This window comes from Melospiza georgiana, chromosome 2 (assembly GCF_028018845.1).
Source record: "Melospiza georgiana isolate bMelGeo1 chromosome 2, bMelGeo1.pri, whole genome shotgun sequence".
Classification (NCBI taxonomy): domain Eukaryota; kingdom Metazoa; phylum Chordata; class Aves; order Passeriformes; family Passerellidae; genus Melospiza; species Melospiza georgiana.
This window is the reverse complement of record NC_080431.1, coordinates 18627885-18652745: the sequence shown is the minus strand read 5'-3', so window position 1 is coordinate 18652745 and position 24861 is coordinate 18627885. Positions and strand designations below refer to the sequence as shown.

Genomic DNA, 24861 nt, shown 5'->3' with positions numbered 1-24861 from the left:
TTTTGTTCTTGTTTCATACACTTGGGTTTGGTAGTCTCTTGGTTAGCCTGAGTTCCTCGGTCCTGTCCTTTTTGTTGTTGTTAATTATAGTACTAACTTCTTGCTGTAGTTTTGAAACAAATGTTTATTGTGAAGAATATTCATGACTTGCATGGTACCTTTGTGCAAGGGCCTTAGGCAGCTTCACAAGTGCTAATTATCCCATCAGAGTGCTTTGAAGTCCAGCTTGTGATCTAAGGCTGTTGGCTGTAACTAAAGTGACTGTTTTCCATCTCCACATCCGTGGTGAGTGCTGGAGCTGTGATCTGCACAGCTCATTTGCTGTGTTCTGGTAATGACTTCAGGATAAAATCACCGGGCTGTGTTGAAAAGCTTGGTTGCTATGTTGTGTTGTGTTCTTGGTATCTTAGGGGAGCATTAATCAAAACCTAAACTTTGTATGGAAAGAGATAGTCTGCATCCAAATACATGGGAATAAATTGGATGCAATGGACTTTTCTTAGTTCTTAGCTGAGCTCTAAACCTGATCAGGACCTGCTGCATTGAAAACAGGAGACTGCTGCAAAGTTTGATGGAGACTTCACATTTGAGAAGGAAAATATAATACTTTCCTTTAGCCATGTTGCTGACGCTGCAGTAGTTGACAGATTACTGATTTATGGATAACATTTTAATATGTAACCTTTCTGGTTTTTTTCTTTCTTGTCTTTAGGTGAAGCCAAAAATCTTCCTACATATCCGGGGCCAAACAAGATGAGGGATTGCTACTGTACTGTAAACCTGGACCAGGAGGAGGTTTTCAGGACCAAAATAGTGGAGAAGTCATTATGGTAACACATACATATATAAATGTTCTGTTGACTCTTCTCATTGTCTGCTAACTAGGTTTGTTTAATATTCCAAAGATACTTTCTTGAGGGGAGAAGAGAGAATGAATAGGATTCTTCTTCCAGTTTAAAAAACACTAGTGGTAAAAAGAGTAATGTTGTGATACTGACCTGTATTTAAGGGGAAAAAATGCCTTCACCAAGGCAATCCATATTCATTTTTTCCCTAACAATGTATCGCCAGTGCTTCTTTCTTTCTACAGTACTTGTTTTGTACTTCCTGAGCTTTTAAAATCTCAGTTTAGAAAAAGTTCACTAAACTCCATTTTGCATCTTTCTAGACTTAGAATTTTGCATTGGTCTGGCTGCCCTAGGGAGTTAAGAATTCTGGTTTTTTTTCCTGTCACGAGGCTGTAACTGAAAGGAGAGGCTTGAACATAAGATGCTTGTCTGATTATCTTGGACACTTCCTATGAGATTGCAGAGGTCAAATGTAGAATGAAACAGAATGAGAAGCATGTAGTAAAAATTAAAATGCTTTCTTCTGGAAATCCTTAGACATAAAAAAAAAAAATAAAGGGAACTAGGCTGGGTATATATGTATATTCTGGTAAGCCAGACTTTTTTTTTTGAGTGGAGAGGAAAGACGCAGCAAGGAACAATCAAATTCATAACATCTATATTAAGAGATAACTCTCACCCTTTTCCCAATTTGAGTAATAAGTTAGGAATTTGCTATTTGTCTTGTTATTGCAAAAAATGTACTTCAGGAAGTATCTCTAGACCTCACTCCCAGCTACTCAGAAGTACCTGATCCATTCAGGAATGTGAGTGGGATTTATTCCTGTGAGTCTCTTTAATTGTTCTTTCACACAAATTTTTGTCATCTTTAAGCCTTGGTGTTTTTGAATGATGGTGCTAATGCTCTTTAATTTGTAGTATACAAACTAAAAGCAAAAATTGCTCTGTAGGCTTTCTTCCTCAACCCTATAGCTGACATGTAGTATCCCTAAATCAAATATCCCTGAACCAATTATTTTTTTAAAACTGATTGGGTGAATCATATGCATTTTGTTGTTGTTGTTTTGGGGTTTTTTTTCAGTTTTTTTTTTTTTTCTGGATGATCATTAGTGCTTCACAGGGAAATGGAAGATAGGAAGTGAGGATGTGTGAGAATAGCTGATGTCATTTCCTTGAATTAATCCAAGCATTTTTCTATTGAAAAAATAAACTCTTGGTAATAAAAATAAGCAACAAGTATAATTCATTCAGTGGGAAAAGCTGCATCTGTTTTTAGATTGTCTAATAAAGATGGAGAGGTACATGAGGCTGTGCAAAATTGGAAGGTTTCTGGTTTCCTGACAGGACTAAGTTCATTTGGTTAATTGAGGCAAATTCAGGGGAGAACTGAGCAATGATCAGAGGTCTGGAGAACATAACCAGTGAGGAAAGATTGAAATATTAGAATTGTTTAGCTTAGAGAAGAGGATGAGAGTAGACATAAATATTTAGATAAAAAAAAAATAAAACCAAGACAAACCCCTAACAACCCCCCCACCAAAGCCAAAATTTGAGGGGGGGGGGGGGGAACTGGCCTCTCTGTCCAGTATGGATATTGCAAGTAATAGTGAACTCAAATTGCAGTGGGGAAGGAAGTTGAGGTTAAGGTTAACTGTGAAGAAAAAAATCTCTGCTCAAGGTTCTGGAGCACTGGAGTAGATTTTGCTTGTTTTCATGTTTATTGCTGATGGCTTTTAATAGGTTCTATATGATCTGTCTGAACTAAATAATAGAGATCTTCCAGCTTTGAAACAATGGTGGGACCAGATGACCTCTCAAAATCCCATTATGGACCTATTTTCTTTGATGTAAGGCTTGACTAAAATGATCTCCTTCATCATTCTTTCTTCTCCTAGTCAGTGGGAGCCTGCCTTCTCCCTGTGTGAGCTTCGGTTCTCAAATACTGTTTTTGAAAAACTTGCTGCTTTACAGTCTCTGAATTTCCACTTATAAACATTCATATCAACTCAGTTTTGCCTTTAGTCCTATAATTGTTTTCCTGTCTTTGTTTTTTCTGGGCCATAAAAGAAAAGCAGACAAAAATCCCAACTACATGAGTGGTAATCCTGGGATGTCTTCCCAATCTGTGGGTAGGAATTGCTCTTACTCCATGAGGCACACTCAAACAGCTACTCTATCTTTCATGACTGTGTTTACATTTTTTAAAACAAATGCATACATAGTCTTCCAGAAGATGTTTTTCAACTGATACCAGACCCTACTGCAGTTGCCCGTTGTTTTTTGGGCATGATTCTGGGATGAGGAGCCAGTCACGCTGTTCCATTCTTTAGTGCTTGTTTGCAATGGATTTAACCCACTGAGTGAGTTATTGGCCAGGTGAGGGTCATGTGCCCTGTGGGTCATTGAATTTCTGTGCAGCAGAGAAATTCCTGCTCTCATGTCTGGTGCTCCTTCGGCAGGCCCTTGCCAGTTTAATCATGCATTGTGTTGGTCTGTTTCTCTGAGGTATTGCAGTGATACACAATGGTTGGGAACAGGGATGTGAAGCTGGGCCAATGCTTGGCTAAATTAATTGAGTCCTCCCTGAAACACTGCATGGCTGGGTGACACGGCTTGACACAGTTCTCCTCTAACAGTTTGAAGGGAAGATCCCTGGCTCTGGTCTGTTGTACCTGGTTTCTACTTCCTGTCACTTCATGTCTGGCACAGGACTGGCTTGCTATAGTTTTAAGTACTTCTTGTATTTTTATTAAAGCTGATAACTCCCTCATCTTCCAATAAGCTCAAAAAAATTACTTTTATGTAGTTTACAGAAAACAAGATAGTTTGTGTGAAAATCTGAATTAGGAGGTCTTTCATATGCAGTCCTAGCACTACTGATTCTGGAATGATGTCTTCTTGTTCAGATTTATCCTGGAGAAGCCCATCTTTTGCAGCATTTCTGAATGTTTTTTTCCTTCACCTGCTGGAAAAGGCTTGAAATTGAGATAATGTCTTGTGTAGTTGGGAATTACTGTTTTTCCCCCCCTCACACTATTTTCTCAGTTGAACTTCTTTAGGCTTCTACTAGGCATTGCATGAATCTATATTTTTCAATGCAGGCTTGCTCCTGGTGTAAAGCTTAAATGGAACTGGCAGATGGAAAAAAGGAAGCAGTTATCTCTCCTTCCCAGAGGGACTTGGATGAATGTCCAATTCTGGCTTGCTTGGAATATCTGTTATAGAACCTTCAGGCTCTGACTCATCCTCTCCTGTTTTATGCTGGGACAGTGTAAGAAGTTGCCTCCCTGAGCTTTGTCCTAATCTTCTGCAGCGTATTTTCTTTTTTTATTAGTCTGTGGCAGAGGCATGAGAAGACAGCTGAGAGCAGTAACCTTTTAAATCAACAATGCATGAATCATTCAGAACTCAAAAGAATTGACCCAGCACATCCTGTTGTCCAGTCAAGTGCCCTTACCAGTGCTCTGAAGAGAATATCTATGAACTTGATGCCCTTTTTCTGAATGTGTGTCTCAAAAACTGAGAGAAGCCAGCATGGTGAATCTTACCTCCTCTGTTCAGCAGTCAGGTGGGGCTCATAAATTGCAACATAGAACTTAAATCATTCCTGCCATCCAGCCTCTTGGCTGCTGTTAAACTGGATGGTGGGCACTGCTGCTTTGTGCTGGAAGATTTTGAGGGCTGCTGCAATAAACTTAGTAGTGTCTGACTGAAACAAGTCAAGGGTTGGTTACCACTGGGGCTGGCCTTTCTTTAAAATCTCAGAGCAACATGAAAGTGCTGTTTATATGGGTAGTTCAGAATCATCCCACTTCTCTGGGGGTCTTTGGGCAAGAATAGTGAATATGTGAATTGGTCAGACCAAGAAATCCAGGTTCTCAGGGAGAGAGTCTTGAACTCTTCAAGCAGCACTGTTTTTGTAAACTTGGCACAAGCTTTTGCTAAATTCTAAGAAGGTCACATGCAAGTCATAAGATATGAGGGAGAGGTCAGTTAGAGCCAGGATTTAATATGCTTCTCTGTTTTGTATTTGTCATTCAATATTTATATTACCGTCATCTACAAAGACACTGAGTAGATTTGGATCCATTCCATATAACCTAGCAAAGATGTACGTGAAGGGACTCGTGTATTTTATGTCCTAAGGAGCATGTTAGAATGACTGTGCTTTTTAAAATGCAGAGCTCTACAAATTTTCTTTAGTTCTGAGCTGCAAGTAAACAGCCTGACAAGAATTTTGCCTATTAATTCCCTTTGCTCAATAAACCACTTATCCTCTCCCATTAGTAGCTTTCCCTACTTCAGGCTGCACCATCCAGGAGTGTTTCCTAGCTACAGATATTTCCTGAGGATGAATTTTCTTGGATTGTTGGTGTTAAGACTGACTTTGCCTTTGCAGTTTGCATCAAATGTGCCCATTCACTTAAAGGGCAGTGTCAGCTGCAACAGGAAATCAAGGCAGCTTCTCAAATCATAGGTGAAGAATGGAAGGAATGTGACATCTCTAAATTTGTTTCAAGGATATGAATAAAGGCAAAATCTGTCGTATGCTAAGAATCAAATGTCTGACAGTGTGTGCTTTAGAGAGGTGAGCCAAGCATGTTGAGTCTGTGATTATTTAGTTCACCACTATTTCACAGAGGAATTTTTCACATGCTAAACATAGTGATCAAAGCCTGAATGAAACAGCAAATGAAGCCATAGGCACTTTCCCCACTTTCACACCCCTGATCTTTTTTTTTTTTTTTTTTGCTAGTCTCTGGTGAACATAACAATGAGAACTACAAGTCTGCAGTGTGCTTGTGACTGTATATTGAAATGTGCTATAAATTCATAGTTAAGGCTGCGTTCTCTTTCATAGGTGGTTATTCGGTGTTTGTTTCAGAATTAGATCAGGTAACAAATTCAGCCAATAGCTCTCAGAATTTTCATTAAGTTATTTTATTGCCATATTTAATTCTATTTTCTAATTCTAGGTTTGCTTAAATCCTCTTTCCCAGTGTGTTTGGAGTTCATGGTTGTGTAGCTAAACTTTTCATGTTCTGATAACATCTTGGATGCAGGCCACCTCTCAAATTTTAAACACAAAGTTGTTTCCCTTAGTTGGAATGTTGCCAAAATTAGCTGTTGTATCTGAGCTAGCTCCTTTAGCTGTTTCCACATTCTTACACTGCCAGCTCACCTCCTTGAAATAACAGCTTTCCCCAGCCCAGATGTCTTAAGCAGAGGCCTTGAGGTGGATGTGGTAGTGTGTTCTGCTGCCTCACTCCTGCAGGTTCCCAAGGTCTCCTTGTGACAGCACCTAACAGTGGCTTGAGTTCCTGATGACAATGAACTTCAGTTCTGGAACACCCTGAGGCTCTAAGGGAAAGGGTTGAGATTGGTAGGGGTACAGCTTCAGCCTGGGATATTATTGAAGCCAAGCACTGCATGGCTGTGCAGGGAAGTAATATAGCTGGGAAGAGTGCCAGTAAGGGAAGCAAGATTTAATGGAAGAAGGAGAATGAAGTGAACCTTGAGACCCAAGGCAGGGTTTATGAATGAGAGTGTTTATCAATATGAAAAGCCACCCATGTGAGTAACAATTGCTGGTGTTGTAGGCTGCTTTGAGTGATTAAAAAAAAAAGTAAATGCGGCTATAATGTGGCTTCTGCTGTTTGTGTGTGTCATCTTACAGAATATTTTGGGAGGTGACCAGGGGCCAAATGGCTGCTGCTTCAGTTTATCATAATCCTTGTAAGCCTCATTGAGCCAAACCAGCAACTGTCAAGTGAGGTTGATAACTATAGCTCATGTGTCTGTCTGTCTCTTCTGAGCACAGGATTGAGAAAATGCACACTGCTTTATTTTTGACTCTGTGTAGTAGGGCTGGTTATGGGTGTAACAAAGCACTGTTCATCCGAGTGTCTCTGCACAGTACATCAGAAAAAATTCACTTAGGCTCAGTGGGTGTCTGGTAGACTGCAGCCAGCACTCTCAACAGTGGGCAGAAGTGATATGTTTGGATTTAGAGGTTGCCTCCTGTGCCATATACTGCCTGTTGCATGTGCTCTGCCAAATCTGTGCTTCAAATATAATATTGGTAATTTTTAATAAATTGTGTCAGAAAGCTACTGTGGCATCTACCAACTTTGGCATTTACAGAGCCTGTCTTACTTGCCTGTTGTCTCCTAATTTTGTGTCTAGTAGGAGACTGAAGTGCATTCAGATTTTATTTGGCTTGCTGTATCTGCTTTGAATAAACGTCCTCTCTTCTACCCCACTCCCTTACATATGCTGCAAAGCATAGCATAAAAAGTATTAGCCAAGTAGTAGAAAAAGCTTAGCAGTAGAAACAAACAAGTGTGCTCCTTTGTACAGACTGATTCTGCTTCCTGCTCACATGGTGATGTGAACTCTGGTGTTCAGTTCATGTAGCAGGATGAATTCAGTATTTCTAAACCTTTTTAAAATAGTCAGAGGATGTGGAGTTGTCTGTGGCATGTTAATAGTCCTTACTTTTAATCACAAAAGCAGTTTAAAAAAAATCCATACACAAAGAATTCTGGCTTGAGGGGTTTCATTATTATTCATCATGCAACTCTTTCACTTCATCCACTGAAGTACTGGTGCCAGCACAGAAACAAAACTGCTTTAGCGAATCCTAAGTATTGAAAAACAAGCATGAGGCTTTGTAGCACAGCCTGAAACTAAAGAAATGTTTTTACACTAACATTTGTTTTATGGAATCTCTTCCTCTCCGTTAATATTGTGATGATCTCAGTAGATATATGAAGCTATGAAATAAACTTGCAAGTATACTTCTGAATTTAGTATAATATGTAAATGTGAACAATTCTTGAACCCTTTTTAGAGGGTGTATTGTGTTTGAAGTAAGGATTCTCTTCATTATTTATTTTCATTCCACTTGATCTGCGCAGTAATTTTTGTTTCTCTTCTCCTTCCCAGTCTCCTCCTGAAAATATTCACTGCCATAACATGCTTAGAAGACATTCAAAAATAGATACCTTGAAATGGGGAGGGCTGGAAAGCTGTTAAGTGAGTGAAACAATACCTAGAGGGATCTTTTTTAGTTTTGTTTTCTTGGTATTCCAAGAAAATATACCTTGCTCCCATGCCATGAGCATTCATAACAAGCAAGATTTTGGTGAGGGGAGAGTGAGTATGCCTGAAGGTTCAGATAGGCTGCACTGTTTATGCATCTGTCTGACTTCAATTTTTTGTGTGTGTCTCTTCTGTGAGGAGAGCAGAAAGTGTCCTGAGGAGGGATTTTTCAGTGTGTGTGTTGGTGATAGAGGCTGTACAAAAGCTGTGCAGTAAGAGAGCCCTGTGCTTCCTAAGGAACAAGGACTGCTGAGCTCAGGCTTCCCTGAGCTCAGGACATATTAAGATATGTGCATGTACTGAAAGAGAAATGAGAAAGGGGTATGAAGGAGAGTGTGTGGAATTGAAGGCTAATCAGACCCTTGTGTGCCTGAAAGCTTGGAGCAAGGATTTAAAAATTGGTACAGATCTTTCTCCATTTCTAACTCCATCAGGAAAACAAGAGACAGTGATTTAATAACAAGCTCTGTTTCATAACTAAAGACTAGCTGATACCTGCAGTGATACTCTTCTTGTTACTTTGATGGCAAAACTAAAAATTAGCAGAGCTGTTCTGAACTTAGTAGTCCTTACTGAAGAAGCTGGGTTTGAAAATGCAGTTATGTTCAGCTTGGAAGAAGATGAATTGCATTTCCAGGGGAAATCCACTGTTTCTGGCCTTGCAAGTTCCTGCTCTCAGCAGTAACATCCCACCACTTGTTTGATGTGCAGAAGAAACTGAAATAATGACAGCACTGGTGTTGGCCATGCCCTTCCCCTGTGATCATATTCATGTGCAGTCTGTGCTGCCAGGGTTGGGGAGGAGGCCCTCACTGTCACTCCTCCACTCTGAATGATTAAAATATCTCTTGAGTGTAGGGCTGATTCATCTACAAGGAAAGTTCAACTCAAAACCTGTAAGCTGAATCTCAACTCACTTGGTTCTTGAAAGATTTCTGAGTTTTTGGCCAGGCTAGTTCCAGTATTTGTTTTGGAGGATGTTGTCAGACTCCTGAGGGCTGGGTAGGCAGATGTTGCTGCTTTTTATTAATTGCTCTGTCAAAATAAAAGTACTGAATCCCCATCCGACAAATTCTGGCTTTTCAGAGAGAGGAGACACTGGGGGAAGGATTTAGCTGTTCTTTTGGAAAAACTCTTCTGGAGCCCCGGGGTTCTCGCTTGAGATAAGTTAGCTTGGGAAATAAATGATGGGATTTGACTGCTGCGACCTCTTGCTCTTCAGGTCTTGGTGGGAGACAAAGCAAGTACTGTTCTGAGGAGATACATGGAGAAAAAGCACACATTTCAGTGGAAGCTGGAAGTATTTGTATGGTTGCATTTGATTCCTTCAGAAAGAAGTTACTGTTTCTGCAGAGCTGCACAAGATTGGGTTGGGAACATTCTGGATTTATCTTGATGTGTGTTGTTACAATTAAAACTTTTCTGGCTAATTACCCAGTGCAGAGACAGTATGCTTGTGTTGGAAATCTGCTTGCTTAAATTAATTAAGAACCAGTGCATCTCAGGGGTGTTACCTGAGTGATGAGAGGTTGTGAATCTGCAAGGGGCTCAAGATCTCAGAGGGGAGAAGCCAAGAGCAGAACAAAGCATCTCTTCTGTTGATGGTGGCTCACACTGCCCTGCTCAGACTAATAAACCTGGTGCCAGTAGTAGTGACCTGATACAGTCCCTGCATGGCTAAGTCAGCCTTCACAGCATTTCTTCTGTTTTTTAGTCTCTTTCTGATTTTGTGCATTGGGCTAGGTACCTCCTGTTGTCCACACTGCTTTTCTGGCTCTTGTTTGTTTTGCTGTGGATTGATCTTAGTTGACTTCTGCCTCTGTTCAACACCCATGGCAAACATTAATGGGAGGGACTTGCCAAAGGTTCCAGTTGATGTCTCTTCCCCCCAGAATCATTAAATTATGCTCAGTATAAGTCACTTGTATTTATATTGCATTTAAATTTGCAGTACACTGAAGCTTCCCTTATATTGTTGATAGAGGATTGAATATATAATCCACAGTTCATTAAGTATCATTTCATTCTAAGGTCATGAGTGAAATAAATTAATCTGTCATGTTCTTCCAGCAGAAAGGACAATTTTATGGCTGAATAGAGTATTAAAGCTCAGAATGATGGAAGTGTTTTGCATGTATAATGCACTAGGTATTTGGGCAATATTAATGCATTTGTTTGGCCCCCTAGGGTTAAGCCTGTGTGTGAAAACATGCACCAAGTGATGTGCACAGAGCGAGGCCCGCGGGGCTGCCAGCACAAGCATGGCTGCTGGGACAGTCCTGCAGCTCCACTTTGGTAGAAGCTGCCTTTAACAAAGAATTAAGGTATTTTGGGCCTGAAGTAGTGGCTGTGGAATTCTTGCTTCCAAATGAAACTTATCAGAGCAGAATGGGTAGAGAGGATGTAACAAGGAGTGCTGAATTGGATGGGGCAGTTGGGACAAGGAGTCAAACCAGCTGCCATTTCCAGCTGTCAGGTTTTCCTCCCCTGCCTTCACAGTAGGCATGGCTGAGTGGGCCTCACATTGGTTCTTGTAACTTGGATGCATTTTTTTCAAGGAATGGGAAACCATTTCAGTGGTGGAAGTTTAACCTGTGGGTGTGCCTTGGGCTTTGTTGTTCATCCAACGTGTGTTCTTTGTGTGGCTAGTGGAGTAGCGACTTAAATAATGTTCTTGGTGAATCCAGAGTGATGTCTCTGGATTTCATGAAATTACGGGGTCATTTTCCCTTCAAACACAGACTGATGAGCTAATTTGCAGTGCCATTGTGTTTTTAAGGGAGACTTGTCAGCTAGCTTTTGAGGGAACGTGGTGATTCTGAGGGAGTGTATTTTCCCATATGCAGAAAGACAAGCAGAAACATATGGTGGTGTAAAACATCCCTGAAAGAAGCCAGGGAAATGACCTTTCCTGAAAAAATTCTGAAAATTTTGAAAGTTTATTCAAGGAGTTGTTAATAACTTTTGCATATCTGATTTTCTAACATAAAAAATTTTAATAGTGGTTAAAATTACAGCACAATTGTGTCTCATTTTTGAGCTCAGCCAAGGCAATAAGAGGGGAAGAGAAAACTTGCTGGCTTTTGGCCTGTTGGAATTAGATATATTTTTAAATCTACATCTGCAGTGCTTGCTGTATTTGTCCATGTGACTTGAATTGCATCCATTCATTTAGATCTACTGAAGCGTGAGTGACTTGGAATGAAAGGTCTGTGTAAAATGGTAGACCTGTCAATGAATAAATAATGTTTATATATGCTTATAGTTCCTAGGAGTAAATCCTTAACCATGTAATTTGATAGAAGGAAACTGAAAGCATTGCTGTCAGGTGTCTGAGAATTTTTTCGCCTATTTAAATTGGTAGGATCCAAAGAAAGCCCCTTAGGTCCGGTAAGGAGCTTTTCATGCTGAGATAGTACTTTCTTATTTTTTTTAAATGTCTTTAAAAAAAAAAGGTCTTATTGTAAAAAGAAAAACTAAACAAAAAAACCCACACCAAAACTATACAATTCCACTATGCAAAAATACTCAGTGCTCTGACGTAACAAGCTGCCAGCTCCAAGGCATAGTTACCATCAGTTGGCTGGGTCTGACTTTAAATAAAAAACTTTGCAGGGGATGAGAAAAGATGCAATGGCTGTAGGCATTTTATCTTAAGTATACTAAGTGCTTTAAAAAAAAAAAGCCATGAATCATACTGTATTTTTCTCATCCTGTTCAGTATGCTTTTGTGATCTCTATCCTAATGGTCTACTATAAGCATTCTTTGGCAGCAGGGGCCTCTCCCTGCCCTTCAAGCGTGGTATGTTAACAAATAATGTGGTCTCTGCCCCCTTTGTAAAGGGATACTTGTTTTCCAGATAGAAAGAAGTATGTGTTCTTTTTTGCTCATTAAAAAATCTTGTTCTGTGAGCGTTTAAGATATTTAGGAAGAGTCAAAATGGAACTGTGCTTAAAAGGAGCATTCAGTTGTGGGAAAGGCCATCACAGTCCTGAGTGATGTTCTGGGTGTGAAATATAAACGCACCAGCTTGTCCAGGATACCAACACTAATCTATTTTCCTTTTTTTTTTGTGTGTGTGTATGTGTTTGTGTGTGTTGGTTTTTTTTCTTTGTTCACTCAGCCCCTTCTATGGAGAAGACTTTTACTGTGAAATTCCTCGGACCTTTCGCCATCTGTCATTTTATATTTTTGACAGAGATGTTTTTCGAAGGGATTCCATCATAGGTATGTGTTCATAAATTACTACTTTCCTTACAGCTTATTTCTCTTGGATTTTAACTTTTACATCATTTGCAGTCTTAGGAGATGGGGTCTTGATGGGACTGATGATGATAGTGGTAAGTCCTTTTGTCAGTTGTCAAAAATGCCTTCAATATTACATATTATGTATTAAAAAGTTGGGGAGAAAAGCACTGACTGTTGTGATAGTGAATGCAGATTGCAGTTTAACTAAAACAGGCTACAAAACCTTATTTAAATAAGATAGTGAGCAGTTTAACTAAAACAGGCTACAAAACCTTATTTAAATAGGATAGTGAGCAGTTTAACTAAAACAGGCTACAAAACCTTGTTTAAATGTTGACAGCCTCACATTTGTCACTGCAAATGTTATTTTTGGTTTTTTTTCCTAACTGCAGTGCCATTAGTCTTGCAGTTTTCCAGGTCCCTCACGCTTGGGTGCCTGCAGTATTGTTAAACTATGGCTGCCTTAACAACAGGCAGAGGAATCCTACTGGCTGTAGGTACCCCAAGTACAATGATGACAGAATTCTGGGGAGTGTATCAGAGCAAGTTGTCACTCACAGAATAGCTCTAAAAGACTTCCAGTGCCTGTTTGAGGATGACAAGATTGCTGCTTTTCCAGATATTATTTGCTGTGTATTTCATCTGCAGCAAATTGCGCAACACTCCATTTATCTCTCCGGGGATAAAAACTTTGTAAAAGCTTAGTTGTTATTGAGGGGAACAGTTTCTATTTTAAGTCACTTGAACACTTTGGACTTTTTTTTTTTGAGTTATTCTTCTCTTTTGAAATAGATGGCTATAGCTATCCTGACAGAGGTTGTAGAGAGGAAGTTGTCAGATGTTGAGCAATAGTTTGTATAATGGCATAAAAAAAAATTTCTTAAAGCATGGAGTGCTGGTGCAGATATTTTACATGTATTTTTACATTACAGTAATTTGTCATGCAGCTTTTTCTTTAATTATTGTTTTACATATGAGGTAGGAAAGTAGGTCATCATTCTCTTTGTCTGTAAATGAGCTCATGTGTGTGTAGCAACCTGGGGAGGAGGGAGTCAATTTCTGATTGTTGAGTGAGCTTTTGGAAAGCTTTTTGTTCTCTCTAATGTCTAGTTTCCCTTGTACTTTGAAAGTAACAGCTCCCTTCTTTCAACTGATGAGTTTTTCATTGTTGAAATTATCTGATCTTGTGTGTCACCAGTTTTCAGCAGCTGCAGTGACCCATCAATAGGCCAGGGACTTTTCTTGCTCAGGGCTTTACTCCTTTTCTTGGAAAAAGAGTCTCTTGAACCACTTAATACATGTCTGACAGGTTAAATTGCAGATAGAGAAGTGCAAATATTTTTATTTTCTCCATGTTTTCTAAGTTCATGTTTTAATAATCAAGCTCTGATGTTGGAGGGGAATTATTCAGGAGCTGCTATAGTAATCTTAAAGGTACTAGGAGCAGTTTGTGAAGAGAACATGCAGAAAATATAAAGACTTTTTTTTGCATGCTTGAATGATTGATCAGGTTTTCATTTTTCACTCTCTTCAGGAAATAGCAATGTTAACTCTTGCATGTGTTGCAGAATCCACAGGTAGGCAAACTGGTGTTACTATACTGGTCTTAGGATCATAGAAAGAGCTGGGTTGGAAGGGACTTTAAAGGCCATTTAGTTTCAACACCTTGGTTGAAGCATGGTGAAGTGACACCTTCCACTAGATCACATTGCTCATAACTTCATCCAGCTTGGCATTGTACAGTTCCAGGGATGGGGTATCCACAGCTTCTCTGGGCAACCTATTCCAGTGCCTCACCACCCTCACAGAAAAGAATTTGTTCCTAATGTCTATTCTAAAGCTACTCTTCATTTAAGGCCATTCCCCCTTGTTCTATCACTGTATGCCCTACAAAAAGTCCCTCCCCAGCCTTCTTGTTGGCCCACTTCAGGCACTGAGAGGCGGCTGGAAAATCTCCTTGGAGCCATGTCTTCTCCAGGCTGAACAGCCTGTCTTCACAGGAGAGGTGCTCCTGCCCTCTGGTCAATGTAGTGACCCTCCTCTGGACTCATTCCAGCAGGTCCACATCCTTCCTGTGTTGGGGCCCCCAGACCTGGACAAAGTACACCAGCTGTGGTCTCACAAGAGCAGACCTAGGGGGTCAGAATCACCTCCTTACACCTGCTGGTCACCCTGCTTTTGTTGCAGCATCAGGATACACTTGCCTTGGAAGTTTGAGGTGCACAATGCTGGATCATTGAGTTTCTTGTCCACCAGCACTGCCAAGTCCTTCTCTTCAGGGCTGCTCTTAATCCATTCTCCACCCAACCTGTGTTTGAACTTCTGATTGCCCTGACCCATGTGCAGGACCTTGTACTTGGCCTCATTAAACTTCATGAAACTCCCATTGTCCCACCTCTGCAGCTTCTCCAAGGCCCCCTGGATGCCATTCCTTCTCTCCAGTGTGTCAGCCAAACCACAGAGCTTGGTGTCAGTGTTGATGTAGCACTAGAAGTCAAAACTCTGGTGTTCCTGCCTACACTGAGATTTTACACAGTGCACATTATGTATTGTAGTATTTTTCCTCTCCTCCTCCTTCTGTTTCCCTTACTTCTTATTGAGACATGTTTTGAAAAGTATTTCAAAGAAATGAAAGTGTGATAAATAGCAATGGAGAGAAGGGAAGAAAAAATCCAGAATTGCTGTCAGTTTGATACTACTCTCTAAGTTCTGCTCGTAGTAGGAAATTTTTCTGGGAAGAGAACAGTGCTCTGGAGTACCTGCTTGTGGCTGTTTTCACTGTGGGAGTCAGCAGCTGCAAAGCTCAACAGTGGAGTTTTTTTTGAACAAGGGTGTTGTCATCTTATTGCAAAAGTTCCCATACCTTCTTGGTGATTTCTCACAGACAACTCCTCACAGCACCAACTCCTTCTTCACAGCTCAGCCAACTAACACCAACTCTCTTCTCACCCAGCTAACTCACTCTTTTATAGCACTGATCTTATTGGACACAGCTGTGGCCTATTAAGGGCAGGCCTGTTCTAATCTTTGGTGATTAGCACAGCTGCAACTCCTCAGGTGTGAGATTACCTTCTGCACTATTCTCTTATATTCTATCCCTCCACACAAAGGAACTCTTCAATTTGTAAAAGTCTGTAACATTTAAAGCAATAGTTATTCTATCTGTATCTTCAGCTCAGTTTTAAGACTTAAAACTTTCCTTGAAGAGGCTTGTGCAAGGAAGGTTTGGAAGATGTCTCTACTGAAAGGGGTGATCAGATCAGAGCTAAAATGAGCTCTTTTCCACTGAACCACCAAATTCTGCAGTCAGAGGCCCTTAGTTTGCATTCCAAAGATCCCTTGTGACATCCTGTTATCATGAGAGACTTCTGTTGAATAAAATGTAGTTACTTATGCTCATCCAGCAATGAACTTTTTCAGAGGAGGGAGTTGGGGGGTAGTGTCTTCCATCCAGGGGAGACTGATTTAAAGTCCATATGTTACTGAGCTTGTGAATTTACCTATGTGTGATTTGAAATGTTTGACATCTCTTGCATTGTTATTTGGCTAGTTTTGAGGGGATCTTGAGACAGAGAATGAGTGCAAATGGGTCAAAATGGTGAGAATTCAGCAAGTAGCTACTTTTTGTAGATGTTTGGTTAGCAGAATTCCTTTTGGTTCACTGTTCAATGTTTCCAGTTACAATACTGACTTGGTATTACAATGCGACTTGGTGTTACAGTACTGACTTCCGGGGTTACTGGAGCTCAGGCATGCTTTTATTTATTGAAATGTGAAGTATAAGTTTGTGATGGTAAATTTGTGTAACTTCAGAAATGCAACTCAGTGTGTGAAGATGAGAATGGTTAAGCTACCAAAAACAGAAGATGTGGGAGAGAGAATATGAAAAACAAGAACCCCGTGAAACCTCTGACACAAACTTCTGGGAAGAGCCAAACAAACTCAAACTGAAACATGTGTAGCAGATATGTTTTGGAACATGCTGTAGTATTTTGGCATACAGGATGGGAGGATTGTGCAGATAAAGATATCTTTTGAGTCTGCATGTTTGCTTATTACATTTGCATTTTCTTAATCATAATTGCTAAGTCATCTGGGATTTTGTTAGCTTAACAGACACAACTTTTGAACCATTGTGTCTTGGAAGAATATTGAATGCTGGTTGAAATGCAAATATAATGAAGAAAATTCAGAGTTCAGTGGATCTGAAATATTATTTTTCTCTTTTTTAAGATAAAATAGCAAATAGTTACTGTGAAAGTAAACTAGTTTTAAGTTGTTGTTTAAGTGATATTGACTGTTACTGGATAGAGTTTATGTACTGACTTATGTAGTGTGTTGAGATGCTTTGAGCAGGAAATATGAAAGCATTTTAAAATCGCATTTGTTTTTTTCTGAATGATCAAGCAGTAGTAGTAAGACAATTTGCTGGAATATGTGTATATAATGTGTAGATCACCTATTTCCTTCTGGTTGTTAGAATGAGAAAAACACAGAGGAGATGAGGCTAACTTGAAAAACTCAATTGGTGCCCCTCCAGTAATAATGGAAAAAAAAGATGTCTCTGGCTAGATGCAGCAGAAGGAATATCAGGATAGTAGTGCTGCTATATCAGGCAAATGTTCTTTAATGATTGTTTTGATATTTTTCAGCCTTTTAGAGATGTTGAATGAGACATGCTGTGTCTGTAATAACAATAAACTGGGTTTCTCACACCTGAATAACTGAGCTAGATTTAGTGAGGAAAACCATGTTTGTGATATGCCCTGAGCTGGTATTTCTAGGTGTGTAATGAATAGCTCAGACTGCCAGGCTGTGACCTTAAATATACAGATCAGATTAAAAACAGGAAATATGCCACACCAAATCACTTAACACTTGGGTGAGAGATTGGTTGATATCATCTGTCCTTCAGGTGACAAGTACACAATCATTTATCCTCTACTTAAGTGATTTTGGTTTTCCTCACCTCAGCACTTCAGTTGTTTTGGTGAGAGATACATGAAACTGACTTGCCAACATCTGTGCTGAGCAGGAACTGAATAGAACAAAATGCTGCTGTGCTGCTGGGGATGGAATGTGCTGAATAAAGCACAGATGTGAAATGTTAAAGCTTTTCAGTGAAGGAGTAGAAAGCCAGTGGGAGAAGACTAGTATGTGGTTCTGTTAATTGCATTTACAATAACTTAGCTGCTCTAAGTCACCTTCATACAGGTTGTTAGGTGTGTTGTATGACAAATTGAGACTCTTGTGGCTATTCTATCTTATTAGGTTGTAACTCTTTTCCTGCTTAATGCTGGATGAGGTGAAGCAATGTAAAGCACTAAAACAAATTTGCCTACAGAAGGAGTTAAATTTGGCTAATGTGGACTAAAGTAGATGAAACCAACTCCTAACTCTTGGAGACACTCACAAAATGAAAACACCTTGGAATTGAAAGTTGTTTGAGGCTTGAATGTTTGAATTACCTGTGTCTTTGTTAATGGTTACTTCCAAAGCTGAGGAGGTATATTTGTAGAGTAATTTATTACCAAACATCCAAGCAAACAATCTCCAGTTATTAGGTAAGTGTTACCAAATGTAGCTGAAGCATCACCTTTTTATTTCAGTATTTTACTGGTTTAAAAGAAAAAATTTGAAAAAATCATCCCTGATGAACTGTGCTTCTTGGTAGTTAAGTGCAGGAAAGATCCTCCAATAAAGCATGAAGCAGAGGTCAAAATTTCAGTAGAAAATAGCGTTCCTTGGTTTCTTCCAGCCTGAGCATGGCTTGGGCAGTGGTTTGCTGCTTCCATAATGTACTGGTGGATGACGTGGGAGTAACATATCTGCTCAGTATGATATATAAATATAACTGCTAATGAAATAAAGGAAACAGATGACTCTTCCATAGCAAGTCTCAAAAAGATATAAGCTAGAATTATCTTGGAAATGTTCTCTGCAGCTACACAGAAAGGCTAAAGTAAATACACTCTGCATAGAAAAAGTTGGCACTCACAATATCTTTTAACCTGATGGGTGGTCTCAAGAGCAGGGGAAAAAAAAGTTGAGCTTTCAAAAACTGGTATTTTTTCTTCTTCATCCTGGAAATACAGATCTAAACAAAACTACTGAGCGTAATGTGCTAGAACCTCGACTGTCTTTTCATGAAGCCCTCCTGACCTCCTGCTGACACGAGGACAAGTTTTAATGTTGTTTGTATGTAGAATGGGGGGGTGGATGAGGTGGCTGTTCAGTGCAGGCAGCGTGCTCAGGGTTTTGGTGCCTGCTGGAAGGCAAACAGCAGTGAATGCAGGTCGAGTTCAGGAGTGCTCTCCCACTGCAACCCACCACAGGCTACAGCCAGTGTCTCAGATGTAGGGCCATTTTAAGGGCCCAGGGAGCTGCTGGCAGAGTTGATACCAGAGGTGTGGTTGAGGATTGGTTCTTTTTGTGTGTGGGTTTTGCTGTTTTTAGCAGGGAGGGAGAGCAGAAATTCAGATGGAAGCCAGGTGAGATCTCTTGCATTGTGACCAGCAAAAGAACCCTGATGGAAATTCATGCAATGCTGCAGCTTGCAGCTTTAAAGGATGGAAGCTGTGTTTTGTCCACAGCCTACTTTTCTCTGCCTTATTATCCAAGATAAATCCCACAAAGGGGAAAAATTGATTTAATAAGTGATATTCTTAGTATATTTGGACTGGTTTAAAAAACCCAAACAAATGAAATTGAGGTCATGAATATCACATACCTCAGTACTCTCTGTGGATGCACTAATGCTGTGCTGGAAGTGTTCTGCTATTATTGCCACTAAATTCTTATCCATTGTAGCAGATGGTTTAATAGTGCTTGTGCTTCATGGTGCACTGCACAGGAGCCAGGAGGGAACAATTCTGCTGCTTCTAAAGCTCTGAAGCCTTATGTTGCCCATAATTCTCATCCTTATCTTTGTAATTCTGAAATAGGGAGTTTGCTTGTTTTGATCTTTTTGTGTGTTATGGGAGAGGTGAGTGAATTTGTGGTGTTCTTGAAAAAGGCAGGAAAGGTTTCTGTACTTTCATTTAAAGACAAATAACCTTTCACGCAGATAATTATAACCATATAGGTAGGCTGAAATAGCAGTGATGCTTTTTGTTTCAAGATAATTAGGCTCTCACAGCCTAAAGTGTTGATTAAAATTGGTTCTGATTTGTCCCTAGTCTTTCCAACCATTGAAAGCTCCTTTGTGCACCTTCATAACAGTTATATTAAATCAATACAGTGATACAGTATGTCTGTGTACCTAACGTACTACATGAAGCAACTTCTGAAGTAGCTTTGAGGCTCACTTATTGCATTACATAGGAAGGAGACAAAGTCTCTGTTCAGAGCTGTGAGAAGACTCAGTTAATTAGGCTTTTGGGGTCTTTTAATGTGTGACTCAGACCTAACCCTTTGCTGTAAATTACCTGTACTGCAGTCGTTGTTAATGAAGGATATTATATAATATCAGCTCACCTGGCAACAGTGTGTAAAATTCTGTTGTTTTCACTATGTAGGTATTCCAAGATAAAGATAACCTAAGGAGAAGGCACAAGAGCTCCTGAAATGCTCTCTCTGATTTTAGACTTCTGTAAAATAACTGTTGGATCATGTTTCTGGTAGAGCCTTGTGCCCTTTTAAAATAACAAGCTCCTTTCCTTGCTGCTGTGCTACTTTTTCAGTAAAGGAATCTTCTACTAGTCTAGCATCTGTCAGAAATATTTGCATATCTCATTTGCAGTCTAGAAAATTACTCTTTAAAAGGTGGGATGTAATCCTTCAACCAATGCCTAATGCTTTTGTCACCAACAGGTACTGCAGACAGAAGGTGGTTGTGTATGGGTGGAGAATGCCTGAGCCAAATTATAATTTCTGTCAGTGTTTGTATGGAGATGTTGACCCTAACTTAACAAGCCTAGGCATGTTCAGGGACAGGTTAATGGGCTGCATTGACTTGTTTTGGAAAAATGTTTGTAACCAGTGAGGGATGGGCACTGAGGGTGTGGTGCTTCCACAAGCACTTTTCCAGGTGGTATGGCCAGAAATTCCTACCCTTCTCTGTTCAAAATCTCTGCCTCTGTGCCCAAATTACAGATTTCCTGCTGTCTTCTGTCTTCTAGCTATGTTAATGTGACTCTTGAGTGAGGAAGCTCTAAAACAGGTCAGTTGAAATGACCTTTGTGTTAAAAATGCCAACACCACCCACATGTGGCCCATGAAACTTATTTCTTATTCTCTTCTCCTTGCACAGAATGTTTATTTTCATTTTTTGAGGTTTTTTTAGATTAGCTTGATTTCCTCAATAGTTTTCAGTATGCCCTGCTTGAGAGGGTGGGGGTGCATGGGTGGAGAATGTAGGAGGCTCTTAAATCAGTTTGTACCAGGGGATTATAAAGTGGAATTTGCAGCTTTAAAATCATCCAGGGCCTAGGTAGTAACTTTATTATATTGTTTTTTCTCTAAAGAGAGGTTCATAGAGGGAAGAGCTCAGTTGTGGCATGTTGCATGTTTGTTTTGAACACAGAGTTTAGGATTTAAACGTTGCAGTGAAGATCTGTTCAGTCTGAAGTGAGGAGGGGGATGGTCATAAGGAAAATGTTGCCATATGGATGGAAAACACACAGCAGTGTGTGAGGCTTTCCTACCCTCCCCCAGTCTGAGGCTCTGGTGAGCATCAGGCTTCAGAAAGAAATTAGTTCAGATGAGAAGAATATTTTTACTTCATCTTTGCTGGTTTTTGCTGAGAATCGAACTTCTAAAAGTGTAACTTATACTAAGTTTTGAAATTACACCTTACATTGTTCAACAAGCTTGGCTGTTTCCTGCCTCTTCCCATGCAGTGTCTAAAAGCTGAATCAGATGCAGACTCTGCAGCCTGGGGCCACTCTGAGGAAACCAGCAGGAGTGGCTGGGTGCCTCAGGTGCAAGATTTAGAGTTTCTTGGGGCTGTCTGGAAGCCACCCAAGTCTTGAGAAAGAGTGTGAGACAATGGGCTCAAGTTTGAGAGCATGCTGAAGAACCACAGGGAGGAAAACATCCCCTAAATGAGAGGTGGTAAATCCTTCTGACCTCTCGTGTCAGGTTTATCTTCAGGGAGAATTACAGGTTCTTATCGTGTAGTGTCAGGTCAAATGACAGGTGCCAAGAGCTTGTGATTATTGGCCTGGATTTAGCCTAGTTCTGGTGCTGTGGAAGTTGTTTGAGCCAGGTCAGATGTAGGTCAGCCAGTGGAAGAGCAGTGACTGTGTAGACCAGGGCAGAAACATGACCATGCTTAGCACCTGCCCTGTGTTTTGGTGATGAGGAGGAGGAATGTGAGCTGGATGAGCATATGCACATGGCTGGTGCAGGTGAAGAATTATTAACAAATTGAGAGGGAAGCTCCTCTGTGTGTGTGGAGAGAACTGTTTAACAGGGCAGATCAAACATTCTGCCTTATCAGTATTATATCTTTGTATATGTTTAGACTGGCCAAACTGTAGGCCCTCTTTTTACTGCCACCCTTTTCTTTTTCCTTAGTAGATTTTAGTTCTTTGTGGATCATTTGGTATGCAATGAAAACCCCTGGATAATAGCCAGCCCAGTCAGTAAGTTTCAGTCATTAATAAAACTTGCTTGTGTGCAGAGCAAACAGTGCTGTTCAAACAGTTTCCTAATCAAAACAGTTGTATCACCATGTTAACTCCCTCCGAGCTGGAGGCACGTGCCATTGCCTGTGAACACTTGGTGCTGCAATCATGATCATGTACTGACTTTGTGGCCAGACCCAGCTGGGTTACCCTGCCATCCTTGATGCAGAGAGCAGTGGAACTCCCTGCTGAAAAAGGGGGCAGTGATCACCCCATTTATGCCACGTGCAGATGCAGATATTGGAAAAGAATCCTTGGGTTTTCTTCAGGGCACTCCTTACAGGGAGGTGGCTGTGAATGGGATGATGGCAGGTGACAGTGTTTGCAGAGTGTGTGCAACCTGCAGTTGAGTGGAGGATTTCTGCAGGAGATTAAAGGGTAGAGTGAGGATAGCAGCCAGTGAAAGTAAACAATTTCAAATGAGGTCCAAAGCAGTTAGTGGAAGGTCATGCATTTCAATGTATTCCTCTCCCAAGTGTTTTAGAGAAAGTAGGTTCCCCACAAACCGCTGTGGTTGGAGAATAAAAGTAGAAGCTTTGAAAAAACACAGTCATCATGCCATGGATTCTCAGCAGAATAACTTTATGTCTTCTGTTCAGCACAGTGCAGATGTCTTATTTACCCTTCCTGCCATATTATTTTGTAGGTTTGTGTAATTTAATTATTGCTTTTCTAAGAAGTTTCAAGTGGCTTGCTCTGCATATCCAGTAAAGAGTCTCCCTTGTTAATCTCTAGTTAAATGCTTGACAGGAGATGGATCTGATAATCTCCACAGGCCAAGCAGTGAGAGGATGGTGCTGAGGACAGAGTGAACAAGACTTAGAAATAATGGGTCAGAAGTTCTGAAAGGGAAACTAGAGCAGAAACCCTGCCAGATACCATGCAGGGCAGTTGTGGAAGAATGGCAGGTAGTTTAGAAACTGGGACCGGAAATCTGGAAACTGTCATCAGAAACAGCCTGTGGTGACAGAACAATGCAGATGCAACGTGGTATGGGGCATAGCCCAGCAAACAGGAGGGCTGGGTGAAGCCATCCAACTAAAGGAAAAGGCCATAAATTGAAGGAATGCTGTTAATAGCTTGCTGCTAGGACTTCTCTAAGCTTTTAGATTTCTGAAGGGAAGTGCTTTTTCTTTGCCACCTTTGTAGTCTTTGATCATGTGTTCTTGCCTTTTTTTTTTCTTTGTAAATGTGTTCTGTTAACATGTGCTGGGGTAATGTATTACTGACATCTGGCCAAACTGCATGAATTTAGGTTGCCTTGGTACTCTTTTTCCCAGAAAAATATATCCATTGGTGAATTTTATCTAGCAACATTTGGTTAAAGAAAGTCTGTGTTTTTATGACAAAGCAGTGGTTGCAAACTGTGTGTGAGCAACTCACTTTAGCAGCAGAAATCTACCCAACCACATTGCCAAACCCCAGCTTCCTGGAGCCCTGTCAGTGTCTCTGACTGCCCTGGATTCTTTCCCCTCAAACATGCTGCTCTGCTCAGTGCCTGGGGAGCCACCCAACCCAAAGCAGCCTTCTGAGCATCACGTGCTCCTCAGGCATGCCACACTCAGCTTTGTGTATACAAAGAAGGAGGCTTGGAAAAAGTTTCAGTGCTCCTCAGAGAGTGCTGTACTTTCTGCCTGAGAGAAATTGCTGTACTTTCTGCCTGAGACAGAAATTTCTGCATTGACCCTTTGCAGTCATGCAGGCTCTTAGTTCACAGCGTGGAGCTGAGTGCTGCTACTGTACCTACCAAAACAGATAATTTGGTAGTGGCAAGAAGGGGATAAAGATGTAAGAGTTAAAATTCTTCAGTGTTTTGGTGTGGTTTTCCCCCCTGGCTTTTCTCTAGAGTCAGGGACAGCCCTTGGGTGGCTCTGGCTTGTGTAATGCCAAGTCTGAAAGATTTGAGTGAGAGAGAGAGGGGTTGACAGGATGCCAAAGTGCAGATGTGGGAATATGCTGTGATTTGACATTTCTAGTTGTTTTCCTTTTCCTACAAAACTATACTTTGAAATGCCTCATCCTGAAATATTGTTGGCAATAGCATATGCAGGGCACTGTTAATTTGGGATGGTTACAGACATCAGCCACAAAAAAATCTCTGCAGTGTTTACCAAGCTTTTCTTCCCACAAGTTTAATTGCATGTTAGAGAATTAATAATGATGTTTTTGTTATAAGCATATTTTCAAGCTTGTCCATAATGTCCAGTGCTTCACTCTGTTAGGTGTGTAGGACTTTAGGAATTTTCACAAAATTCCTTCACAAAAGTCATTCACTAAATGGAGTGGAAAAAGATGCTTGTCAGAATTGTATGATCCATCAATATTATGCTCATCATTATTTATTGTGTAAAGAAATATTCCCCAAGAAAATCTTCCCTTGCTCTAAAGCCTTTCTTGAATAGGACAGGCCCTAAATCATTGTTTTGCAACTTGGTTTCGATGGAAATATATCTTGGTGGAGCTACAGTATGTCTTAAACTCTGTTTCTTGTTTGTTTTATTTCAGGAAAGGTAGCTATACAGAAAGAAGATCTGCAGAAGTATCATAACAGAGACACCTGGTTTCAACTCCAGCATGTTGATGCTGATTCAGAAGTACAGGTGAGATGGTTAAAAACATATCTTGGCAAGGAGTATTTGTAACAAGGCCATGGCAGTTTCACGGGTGTCATGGCTCTGGGGCAGATATGTTGCTTCCCTACAAAAAGGAAGCATTGCCCATTAGTGTGGTTTGGGTTTTGGTGATGAGTGTAGGGTGGATTAAAAGTGTGCATAAATCACTGGGGGTCAGGATTCTGCATACAGAATCAATGAAAACAATGTGAACCATCAGGTCTGATACAGGGAGGGTGTGTTTATCTCAAGTATCAAATAACTTCAGGCCTATAAATAACAGTTGATTCCTCAGGGAGTGGAACCATCTTGAAAATAGTATCTGCAGGTACTGCTTAAAATAATTATGTTGGCAGGTTGCCACAGGAATGGCAATAAGTACATCTTAAATGTGAAAAACATTCCTTGCCAGATCTCCA

The 24861-nt window shown here is 40.4% G+C and overlaps 1 protein-coding gene across 1 annotated transcript in view; it reads left to right on the top strand.

The window, feature by feature from the left end:
* Window positions 1–24861, top strand: part of RASA3 (RAS p21 protein activator 3) — a 129279-nt gene that overhangs the window by 37724 nt on the left and 66694 nt on the right. The window contains exons 2-4 of the mRNA XM_058045064.1: window positions 713–830; window positions 12077–12180; window positions 24336–24430. Coding sequence (XP_057901047.1) covers window positions 713–830; window positions 12077–12180; window positions 24336–24430 — 317 coding nt within the window. The remainder of the gene's footprint in view (window positions 1–712; window positions 831–12076; window positions 12181–24335; window positions 24431–24861) is intronic.